This window comes from Nothoprocta perdicaria, unplaced genomic scaffold (assembly GCF_003342845.1).
Source record: "Nothoprocta perdicaria isolate Ctin4 unplaced genomic scaffold, notPer1 scaffold_79, whole genome shotgun sequence".
Lineage (NCBI taxonomy): Eukaryota > Metazoa > Chordata > Aves > Tinamiformes > Tinamidae > Nothoprocta > Nothoprocta perdicaria.
The window spans coordinates 2391883-2404203 of NW_020456076.1; the positions used below are offsets into that span (position 1 = coordinate 2391883).

The 12321-nt window shown below is 40.9% G+C and overlaps 1 protein-coding gene and 1 long non-coding RNA gene across 2 annotated transcripts in view; both read right to left on the reverse strand.

The window, feature by feature from the left end:
* Positions 1-11630, reverse strand: part of CPED1 (cadherin like and PC-esterase domain containing 1) — a 132524-nt gene extending 120894 nt beyond the window's left edge. The window contains exon 1 of the mRNA XM_026051699.1: positions 11308-11630. Coding sequence (XP_025907484.1) covers positions 11308-11559 — 252 coding nt within the window. The 5' untranslated portion in view covers positions 11560-11630. The remainder of the gene's footprint in view (positions 1-11307) is intronic.
* A 132-nt stretch (positions 11631-11762) lies between these two features.
* LOC112957897 lies at positions 11763-12321 on the reverse strand. Its single transcript, XR_003251294.1, has 2 exons — positions 12276-12321; positions 11763-11804 (listed from the first exon to the last, which is right to left on the reverse strand). It is a non-coding gene; the product is annotated as an uncharacterized LOC112957897 (long non-coding RNA).

A 12321-nucleotide genomic window follows, 5' to 3' on the forward strand; every position in this document is an offset into this window, starting at 1 on the left:
AGATTAAGAACTCTCTTTATGTTAGAGACTTCTGACTACAAATTCCATTTTTTTCTGCCATCTCCATTCCTCCATCTTCATTTTAGACCAACACTTGAAGGGTTTCGTTGCATGGGATAACAACGTATGATTTTAGAACCATAGTCTTTCCTGCTTGGAAAAAATCATAAACTGAAAAATAGTTTGTCCAGATGAGCAGATGAGCTGGTGATGAGCACCTGCAGGTGAGTGAGACCATGGTCTGATATTGATATATGGGTGACCTGGCAGAGAGGGGTCATGTCAGCATGTCTCATGTCAGTTGTTTTAAGGAACATATGTTTTAGACAGATGGTAATCACAGGGGTCCATGTCCTAATATGCAGCATAATTAAGGAAGAGAAGAATAATACTGGGAGAGAAGGAGGCAGAGTAACTATAAATAGTACTGTAGATTGCTGTACCTCTTGAAAAATATGTATATTTCTGTCTTCACCTTATTATCTTTCCACAAGTTATAGTCCTACATGATCCAGTTGATGGCAGGATTGGCAGAGACATGTATGTAAGGAAAGGGAAAAGGTGTATGATATCTCCAAAAAACTGCAAGCTCTTGTGCTATCTACCATTCAGTGTCCTCATGATAATAGATTTTAAAGAAAATTCTTCCTCCTTACAATAACCAGGGATATGAATTTCTTGCAAGGGGAAAGGGAAGAGACCCCTCCCACATCCCCCCTCCCCACACACAAAGACAGTCCTGCAGATTGGACCTACAGATGTGCATGTGACACACTTCTGAAAAGAGTGAATCTTGCCATCACTCTCAGGTTGCAGCTAAATTTTTGGAAAAAGGGCTGTGAGTTCATAGGGCATAAAAACAGGATGTTCTATGTGGGAAACAGGTAATTAATATCTGGAATATTCTAGCTATTCTTTCGCAAAAAGAAATGTCATTAGCAAGTTAGATTTTTTCTTGGTGAAAAGTATTTCCCTTTAGGATTGAAACACACTAGCATTTAAGGGTTTTAATTCAGGATATGAAGTTAGTTCTTGGCAAGCGTCTGAATTCCAACACAGCAGCAGCCATCAATATCTACTTTAAAAATCTAAAGCTATCCCATGACTTTTAGTTTTAGTCAGCTTAGCGCGAGGCACTGGAGGTGCTGCACAAACAAGGCACCACCACTCTTGCACGTAAGACCACAGTGAAAAGAGAAACAGATGCTTCAACATAAACAAATGCTGTTCAAGATGTATCCAGTTGTTTATAGGTCTGGGAGCTGGTGATAAAGGCACTCTCTCAGCAGACTCTTCCCCAAGCACAGGATGTAGGTTTACATTACACGTGGCAGAGAGGAGTATGAACTATATTAGCACTCTGAATCTCATGCCACTTCTACTTTTAGGCTAGAGCACACATCCTCTGCACACAGGGTTAGCATAACTGAAATACATCTAGCTGCAACGCTGTCAGACCCCTTTACTTATATTTGCTAAGTGTGTAAACCAACACTACTTTAGACATTGGGATATTGAGGTACATGATGATCACATGCTGGTAGGAAGCAGCATAAATAGTAAATGAGCAAGTCACTGGAATTATGTTATGTAACCTTGTCAGATGACCTCCCCTGTCCTTGCAATATTTTTAAAGCATGTTAGCTTGACCAAAAGCTCAACGCTAAAATGCTCAAAACATCTACACATACAGCATATTTCTGCCTTCACCACTCCCTCTTCTCTTGCTCTCTGCCTTTTTCCTGCCTCACATAATTGCAGCAGCCGCTGGCAGTCACTCCTCTCCATTTTCCTATGCCTTTCCCCTCCGTGTTCCTAAAAAAAACCCTGGGCTGGCCCCGCTGCCTGTGCTCGCTCCCGCCGCTGACGCACCCGGAGACACACTGCATAGCTGCTGAGCCCACTTCGACACATGGACAGCTTCCTGCTCTCCACCTTGCTTGCATCATGGAAGAAGCTCGGCAAAGAGACACCTCTAATTGCATTTTGCAAGCGGATCCAATTTGCTGTCCCATGTGTGTTGTGCTGGCAAACACTACAGGGTGAATTAAGGACGTGCAAGGCGCATATAGGGTCCAAAGACCAAGGCACATTCAGTATCCAGCTTTCCATTAGGAACTATTCCTAATCACATCCCTCCTGCGACCTTGCACCATGGAGGTGCAAGGAAGTCTTGCCTTAAACATGCTGCACTTTGCACATGCCCATGCTAACATACATTTTGGTTATCATGCTTTTTGTGTGCTTATCATTAGGATTCACTCTCAAAAGGCTGCTAGCAAAAAGTACCTTTCTTTATAACAGTGAAGTCTCCTCCAGCATTTTGTTCAAAACAATTTTTACTAGCTCTAAGCACCCAGCATCATTTTTTTTTCCTCCTTGGGGAGACAGATATTCCAGGAACAGCTCACAGAGTTTACCTCATCCTGGCCTTACTCACAGCCCACACCTATCCCGCCAGCCACAGCTGGCCAGAAGAGCTTCTTGCAGGCTCAGCAGCCCCATTCGTCCCCAGAAACAGTCCCTTTTTCCTTAACTAACAGAGTCAAATCCTCCCTTATCCCTCGTCTGCTCTCCTAGAGCTCCCGGCAACCATAGATAGCAATTATTGCTAAATGGTTAATGTCACTTGCACAGAACTGCCCAGCAAGAGAGCTCCAAGCTGTTCCACGTCTGCACAGGGGCTGCTACCAGTATCTGCCTCCAAGGTGCACGCAGAACGATTAGGGCCACACACACACAGGAGCAGGTCATAACCTCCTCCATATGGCCCACAGAGCTCTCCTGGGGACATATATCTCAGGCAAACACGTTGGTAGGGGTGTTTGGGTTGCTGATGTCCCAAATCTTGGCGTGACAAGCCATGCAGGCCTTGCTCTTGCTCACCCACCCTCACTGGGGCCACCCAGATGTTAAGCGAGAGTCACTTCTGCCCACTCGCCCTCCAGAAAAACAGCTGGAGGCAGCAGGAGCCTTGGGGCACAGAGACAATCCAGGCTCCTAAATTTAAGTTCCTGACCTGGCATTTCACCTGACACTATTCAAAAATACAGTCTAACAGCTCAACACCATCTATGGGACTCGGTTGAGGGCCTCATACAGTGTTGCCAGATTTATTTCCTCTGCCCTTTCCTTTCAGAGCTATTTGAAATCCAGGTTACAAGATGTAACATATTCTTTGTGTTTTCTTGCCAAGCCAGGGCATTTTTTTCTGTTTACTTTTTTTTTTTTTTTTTTTTTTAAATCTATCCTTTAGCTAGAGAGTGTTAAAAGATTCTGGACAACTTGATGTTTTTTGTAAGACAGCCTGTTTTTTTTTTCCCCAAAGCTCTGCAGAAAAATGCCTTACGTCATTAACCATGCTGATCTAGTTACTGGTAGAAGTATTTCATAATTTCCAATAATATAGAAATAGTCATATTTCTATATTTCTATAAAATTTTGCTTTTTTGTATAAAACCTTTTCTCAACCACAAAAAAAAAAAGCCATTCTAGGCAGAGTTTTGGTACAGAAGAAGCAGAGTGCAACTGATGAAAATAATCTATATATTTTTTCATTTTATGATTCAGAATATTTCAGCATTCATATAGCTTCTATGCGCATCAGGCTTAGATTAGAAAAGTGAATCCATAACATATGGGATATTCGTGAGTAAGTGTTAATGAACAAATGTTTTTATGACAAAATATTTTTTTTTCTCTTTTCTAATTTGAAATTTCAGGCTATTTGTTAGTGGGTCACTTTATTACAGATTCACTACACTTACATGAAAGAGATTGGTAAAGCATATCTTTGTCCCACATCTTATCTACTAAATAGTGTGGCTGTCTCCACTGAAATTAATGAGGCTTTACAGCAAAGCTGAGATTTCCCATATGATTTAGGATGAAGGTCTATGTCAGTTTTGACAGGATAGACCTGTTCTTACAGCTTGAAACCACTGCACTTAGCAGAGTCTCTGACCTCATTTTACTGCAGTTGCACAGATGATCAACCAGTCTAAAATAACCATGTATGTAACCATGTACTCATATGTAAATGAAAAAAAATTTAAAAAAATTGCAATTTTCTTTCAGCTTATATAATAACATGAAAACACAAAAGAAAATAAAGTGCCCTTTTAAATGAGCCCCATAAAATTTATTATGAATTTTAAAAGATCCAGCAGATGAAATATATCTGTGAGATCTTAACAAATTAAATAAACAATGTGGACTCTATAACATAAAAGTTCAAGAATGACATAACTAACCTGTCTGACTGAAAATAGACCTTCAATATCTGAGTTGTACTTCTAAATTCTGTCCATCTGCAAAATTTAAGGAGCTGTGAAGTTCCTGCTAAGGATAAAATGTTATCCTTAGCAGATAAGGGTCCTTTATCTGCTAAGGATAAAATGTTTTGGCATTTTCCTTTAAAGGAGTTTATACAATTCTAGGCTATTAGTGTATTAGGATACAATAGATTATATTAGTTTCTGAAATTTTCTGTTATCTTACAAAATTTCTTTTTGTTCCAATTTAAGTTCCAAAATTGGGTCAGTAATTAAATCCTACAGTATGTAATTACTGTTGTTGTTGCTTTGGTCAAGAAGGAAATAGCAAAGATATTTCAAAATGAGGTTCCCTCTATCAACAGTTCCTTGGCATTTTTTCAGATTCCAAGAAAACTGCATAATTCCAGAAATATTGATGCATTGTCTCTGTCTGGCAAGGAAGCAAATCTACAGTTTGAACTATTGCCATAGAATTTCATTGACCATCACTTCAACTTTGGAAACAAAATCCTTCTTCCCAAAATAATGGCCAACTTAAGTCTGGCTGAGCTCCTCTTAGGGAAGAACTCAAAAGCTATGAATCATCTTTTCAGCTACCCAGTTTTTGTTGCATTAGGCCCTGTGTGAAGTTTACAGGCAGCCTCTGTTTTACATCAAGCAACCCAAGACTGCTGGAGTCTTGTCTAATAGCTTCAAATACCTCGATTTTACCTTCACTTTTCCCCTACTTCGTACAGGTTATTGCAGCAAGAGAGAGAGATACAAGTGTTACAATACTAACTGGAAGCCCTTACATGACAGGGGAGTGCAATAGAAATACCATGAAAGAGAAACAGTCTTACATATGACAACCCTGTCACTACGAACAATATTCACAGGCATACTGCCTAAATTCCATCCAACTTAGCTGGAAGAAAGCCAGCAAAGGAAATCTGGATCTATCTTCACTTTGAGATATTACCTAGCACAACACTACAATCCGTGAGTGGGATTCCCTGATACTACCACTCTAATTTTAACTATCATTAATAAGAAGAATGGTAACAAAAACTTTGGATATGGTTGTAATAACCAAAGTGGCTCCAAATGTGGCTTTTAAATTCTTTCCAATGTTTGCATACAAGCCATAGAAATAGTTGTTGTTATTACTGTTCTATTTGAAACGCATATATCTCCTGTACTGAGAAGTAACAGGGAAGTTAATTTCCTGTTCCACTTTTAGAGGACATCTAAATGTGTTGGCTTTATATATTGCTAGATTTCCTAATCAGAAAAGTTTGGTCTGTAGGATGTTTGGTCAGCAAGAACGTTATTCTACTTAAAATTGTTTGAAAAAAAAAAAAAAAAATACATAACAAGCAACCAAATTACTGGGACGTACTTTGATAGTTCACTTCTGAAGACTTCTTAAGTCCAAGAGCAAAACTAGTATTAGTTGCACAGTCATAACCAACTTGCTGAGTTGAAAGTACAGAATAGCAACTAAATTACTAGGACCTACTTTGATAGTTCACTTCTGAAGACTTCTTAAGTCCAAAAGCAACACTGGTGTTACTTGCATTGCCATAATCAACTCACTGAGTTGGAAGTTCAGAACTGTTTATCAAAATGCCTTTTCTTTATAAGTGCATATGTAACTGCAACCTCCACTGCCCTGTATTTGGAACAGAATAGGAGCCAAATCGTACCATCTTATCAAAATACATGATTTTGAGGAAAGGACTGCAATGAAATAAGTGAGTATGACTTGACCTGCATCTGCCTTCCCCTACAAGTTGCTGATGAATCCTTCTCAACGTTCGCTTCCTGTAAAGACTCTCCACCACACCCCTCTTTCCTGACTGCTATCACAATAGCTTTGCTCCTTACTGCCAAAATAGCTCTAAAAATCTGTGCGGTAAAAATGGCTTTTTCCTCAGTAACCTTTGTATTTTACAATGAAAAGGGAAAGAAAATAGGCCTGCTTTTGCAGGGTACATGCCTTATCCTGTGAATGTAGTATCATTCCTACGAAAGCAGGGGATGATGCCATTAAATGCCAGTCGCATTTTATTAACTCAGGTTTCAGGTTAGGTTTTCTACTTTCTTTGTTCATTTGTGAATAGAAGAGTTCTCACCCATCCAGTATATTTTATAAAGTAAATGTCCATTTTAAGATTAAATTTACTTCAAAAGTGTATAAAATCATATAATGGATAATGTGATTCATCCAGCCCTGTCACCACACTCTACTTCTGCATAATAGCAAAAGTTATTCCTCCTCATTCTGTCCTCCAGCTTCATTTCTCCTTTTCTTACATTTACATTTCAATTGTTCCCACTAGCTTTGTTGTCTTTTCTTTCCACTTCCATTCCATCTCTCTTTCTCTTCCAGCAATGCAAATCTGGTCGCTACATGCATAATCTTTCTCAGACCTCTGAGGACACTATTACTTTGCAGGCATAATTCCCTACTCTGCCTCCCACATTTCACCTCAGCCCGTGCTTCTTTTCTCCTGCTGTGTTCCATGGCACTCCTCTCCTGCCCTGTTCCTTCCCTTCTCATTCTGATTGCAGCAAGTATACTATACATTCCCATTCCCAAAAGAAAAGCAACAGAAAAAAGAGAAAGAACAACAACAAAAAGACAGATGTATGTCTTTAGAGTCTGCAGCTCTAAATCAGATTTGTTTTAAATGTCTGAATTAATTGATAAATTTTGTACTAGGGCAGTAATTTCCACTGACTGTGAAGTACAGATGTCTACCTCTGATAAGGCAGAGCAGACATCTCAACAGAATAATTCCACCCTGGATGTCCAATATTCTGCTAATAATTCCTTAACTCTTTGCTTTCTGAGGAACTCCTGGTCTCCTGGAACTCCCAATCAGGAACTCCTGATTCTCAAGTATAGTTATCCAGGCCTGCAACATGGACAAAATGTTCAGCTGGAACTTCCTCTAGATCTTGGTTGTGACTAAAAAATGTTTCTCCTTTTTTTCCTCCATATAACCTCTCAGAAAGTGCCACATCCAAGCTATCATTATATTCCATCTTTCATAGTGTCCTTTCCGAGTAAATGACATCCCATCCATTGTTCAAAATGCAGTGATAAAGATAAGTTTCTTACTCTTCCTGTTCAGCCATCTTATGTGCTCATTACAGGTCCTCCTGGGGATATATCTGTCACACCAGATGTAAGCAGCAGGTTGAAGGCCTTGAAAGTGAAGACAGCTTATTCTCACTTAACCTATCTTTCAACTATGGGATATCAGGTTCACTCTACTCAACTCTCAAACAATCAATTGTTTTCTTTTTTTCCCAATGGCTGGATAGTTAGATTATTTGAGGGGAGATTAAGTGCATATCCATGAAATTATCTTCTTCAAGGTCAGCATTAAAAATCTCCTTTCTAGCTCATGTTTGGACAGCTAGTGTACTAAAAGAATGCCCAGCACATAATCCATACTGTATGGCTGCCTCCTTACAGCTGCAAGGTTATCACATCTAACTGGACAAAATGCAGAGATACTAAGCTGTCTCTGACTGTGTTAACTCAGACAGTGGAAGCACACTTGTGACCGGTTAATTAGCTCTTCTCTTGAGCAATTAGCTCTTAGCTAGAGTAATTAACTCTTCTCTTGAGGCCTGTAGTTAGCGGTGACCTGCAGAGATCAGTCCTCAGTCCAGTCCTGTTCAATTTGTTCATCAATGACCTGGATGAAGGGACGGAGTGCTCCCTCAGCCAGGTTGCTGATGATACCAAACTGGGAGGAGTAGCTGATACCCCAGAGAGCTGCGCTGCCATTCAGACTGTCCAGGCTGGACAACTGGGCAGTGAGAAATCTCATGAAGTTCAACAAGGGCAAGTGCTTGCACGTTGGTCATGCACTTGGGGAGGAACAATCCCAGACACCAGTACAGGCTGGGGACTGACCTTCTGAAGAGCAGGTCTGTCGAGAGGAACCTGGGTGTCTTGGTGGACAACAAGTTGACCATGAGGCAGCAGTGTGCCTTCATGACCAAAGAGATCCTGGGGTGCATTAAGAAGAGCATCTCCTGCAGGTTGAGGGAGGTGCTTATTCCCCTCTATGTAGCCCTGGTGAGGTCATATCTGGAGTCCTATGTCTAGTTCTGGGCTCCCCAGGACAAGAGGGATGTGGAGCTGCTGGAGAGAGTCCAGCGCAGGGCTACGAGGATGGTCAGAGGCCTAGAACATCTGCCCTATGAGGAAAGGCTGAGAGAGCTAGGCCTGTTCAGCCTGAAGAAGCTGAAAGAAGAAACTGAAGAAGAAAACTTCTGAAACTAAAGAAGAGAACTTCTTCAGTTCTCCGCTCAGGGCAGGGAACTGATCAATATCTATAAATACCTCAAGGGAGGCAGTGAGGAGGAGGGGGCTAGCCTCTTTTCAGTGGTGGCCATAGATAGGACTAGAGGAAATGGCCAGAAACACAAAAGTTCCACAGGAACTTAGGGAAAAATTTCTTGACAGTGAGGGTGACAGAGCCCTGGAACAGGCTGCCAAGAGAGGTGGTGGAGTCTCCTTCTCTGGAGATCTTCAAAATCTACTTGCATGTAATCCTGTGCCACATGCTCTATGTGACCCTGCATGTGCAGGTGGGTTGGACTAGATTATCTCTAAAAGCTCCTTCTAACCTTAATGATTCTATGGCTCTATGAAGTGACTGAGAAGGTGAGCTAAATTAATTAGAAGGACTACATGGGTTTTATATCTCTCATGGAACCAGATGTACTCCTAAAACAGTACTGTGCCATGCAAACCTGCACCCAGGCCTTGTACAGGCCTTTCTTGTTGATATCTGTTTCAGTCTAGATGCCACAACTCCAACTCTTGTCTTTATACTCACAAATTTCATTATGAAGAAGGAAAGTCTTCCTGGCAGAATCTGAAGACTGGATACAACTGGATATGGTATCTTCCTAACAGGCTTTTACTGCCTCGTATCCTAAAAGGAGGATTCTACTATGGCATCTGTCTTATATGTTTACTGAGCACCCAATAAAACAAACAAGATAACAATTTAGCTGATTTCACCCTCTGAATAAGCAGTAGGTGAGAAAACACATGCAGTTCAAGAACAGATTTTCAAAGCAAAGTATTAAGTTTTTTGGAGATGTTTTTTGTTTCTGTTTCCTGAGATTATTATTTGGCCTGTACAAGCAGTGGAGCATTCTCTGGAAACGGAGAGAGCAACTTGGAGCAATAACCCAACATGTGCAAAACATTTTGTTCACAAAGCTCTTGAGGAAACTTTCATGACAAATAGTGAGCCAGCTATGGGTGGTCTTCAGAACATGAAGAGGAATGTATTAGAGCAGCACGGGATTGGATAACATTCCTATCAGGATTAACATTTAACATATTTAAATTTGTACTATAGGTTCAGTACATTCAGTACATTCATATGTCACATCCATCCATCCATCCATGCTGGAAGTATGGATGTAAGTGTAAGTGTAGCATATTATAAGAATGTAAACTTTGTGTTCATTTCAGATAGCCAGCACAGCAAGTTTAATGCCAGCACAGTCAATCTGCTGTCTTCTCAGACAAATTGGGAAAGCAGAAATTGCAGATATTTTCATCCAAACAACATGCTAACCAAACTTTGCCTTTACTCCACCAATTTAGTCAGGTTAAGCAGGTAAATGTAAAATATGAAATGTTCTTTGACATTACATTTTTGACATCTTTGACATTACAACAGTAGCGAGGAAAAAAGGAATGGACCATTAAGTGTTGCAAGTCATAAAACAATGCATCTCACACTGTCAGATGTGCTAATTTGTCTTTAATTTGTAATTCTTAATGTCATAGAGTTGCACAAACACCAATTTGAGCACCTGGTATACTAAACGGTCATTAAAACAAAAAAAAAATATGACAAATGCAATATGGGGTAGATTTCTGGAAGCAGTAAGAAAAAAATCTGAACATCAGAACAACAACAACAAAAATCTATTTTCTAAGACTTAAGGTTAAAGAGTTCAGACCAAAGTTATTTCACATATCTGTTTTTAATTTTTTCAACAGATGCACTTTAACTGCCCTCCCAGAATCAATATTGCTGACCTTTCAGACTGTGAGCCCTGTCTAATCAGGCAGGAAGCCTTCTAAATTATTATTTTTAGAAATCTGAACTGCTTTATGTGGAGGCTGTCTACTATGTGTGATGTCACAGATTAATGTTGTACAGTTGTACATCAAAGAGCAGCAAAATGATAATTTTACAATAAGATCTCTGTTGCACTATTTGCAACACTCTGCTCTGAAGAAAACCTGAAGTATTTGCACTGGTACTGAGCACAGATTCCAGAGTAAAAATAACTACCTCAGTCTGGAACATTTAACAAACCACATTTTCCAACTAAAATAACACTGTATGCATCTGTTAGGTTTTAACACCCGTTTTAAGGAACCATATATGAAATAAACACAAGACCAGGTAACCTAAGGACAACGTAAAATTTGTAGGCCAAAGTCTTTCAAAGCAAACAGTGTGATTTCAAAATGTGAAAAGCCTTCTTTTTTTTTTTTTTTTTTTTTTCCCCTCCCCAAATGCAGTTAATTTCAGCTTTTTAACAGAATCCCAGTAAAGCTCAAAACTGAGCAGGAGATAACTTTAGCAGGGGGCTGCTGCAGTCCTGGTGCTAATTAACAGCCTCAGTCACTTCCATGAGACCCCACTGGCTCTTGATTTATGTGACTGTGCTACAAAGCCTCTGACCCGATTCCTAAAGCCGAAGTAAAATACGGGCTGTGCAGCAAACTGCAGTCTCCCTGGAGTCACCCAGTAATGCAACATTTCAGGCAAAGTTTTTAAGATTCACGTGTTAATAACACCGTGCAGAGGAGCCGGTAATGGAGACGTGCTTGCACATATGCCCTGGTCATTAGAGCTGTCATTTGTTTGTATACAAATCTCAGATCCAAGAGCTCAGGTTAATTTTATCTGGACTTGCATGATCCTGCCAGACCCACTTTCCATAGCCGTGCTCATTGCTCAGCACTCTGCTCCAGCTGACTTACCTTCTTCACTGTATGCAGATTACTGACGGGGAGGAAGCAGCGCGTGGTGCTTGTGGAGACCTCCTTGTACCTCCCTCGCTGGGTTTTAGTCTGTTTGCTTGGTGAAATCCCATTCACAAGCGCGGAAAGGAAGCCGCCGGTCATGAGGGGAGTCAGGGTCTGGCAAAACAGGCAGACGGCCACCACTAAGGCCACAACGAAGGGCCGAGGGCGGCAAAGCCGGCGGCACCTGGGGGCCTGCCCACAAACCATGGCCTCACCGCCGTCCTCACTTCATCCTTTGCCACATTGCAGATGCAGTCAAGGCAAACACTTTTGGCCAGGATAAAAGAAAAAAGAAACAGAAAAAAAAAAAAAAGGCAAAGGCACGTGTTCCCCCAAACTAGTTAGTCTCTATTTCTACTTGTGAATTCTTTCATGGTGCCTGGCTAGAAGTCCCAGCTTCCAAGGGAGCGGAGGTCTGTACAGAGCCCTCCTACGAGGGATACAGGAACAACCTGCGAAAAAACAAAAGTGAGCAACAGTAAACAGCACGGTGTCATGGGGGGGTTGTAAAAGGCCATGCTGGGCTCTCCTGTGCTGCTTTCTTTGTGGAACAGCCCTGCAGACAAGCAGGTGAGGAGCAGAGCTCTTCACCCTCAGCCTTGCACAGGGGACTGCTCAGTCAGCCGACAGTATCCAAGAAAGCAAAAAGTTAAAGCTCAGCATGTCCTGTCCACAGCTGAAGCGAATAAGAAAGTGTACCAACTTTGTGAGCCAATCGCTTGCTGTTTTTTCTGTCTCGCATTCTCAATTCCCACTTTGTTTTTACAGTTTCCTTCATTCCAGTCCTTTTAAATTGCCTCTTTCCTGTCAGCATGCACAGCTCGCTCTCTTTAAACTAGCATTTATCTGAAAACTGACAGGCTATGATTTCCCTTTGCATTTGTTTTTGTCCGGATTGCGAGCTCAAAGTCATGTTTACTTACTCAGTTCTTATCCTGTTAGAAGTTTTCCATTCTCCTCTAATGGGCT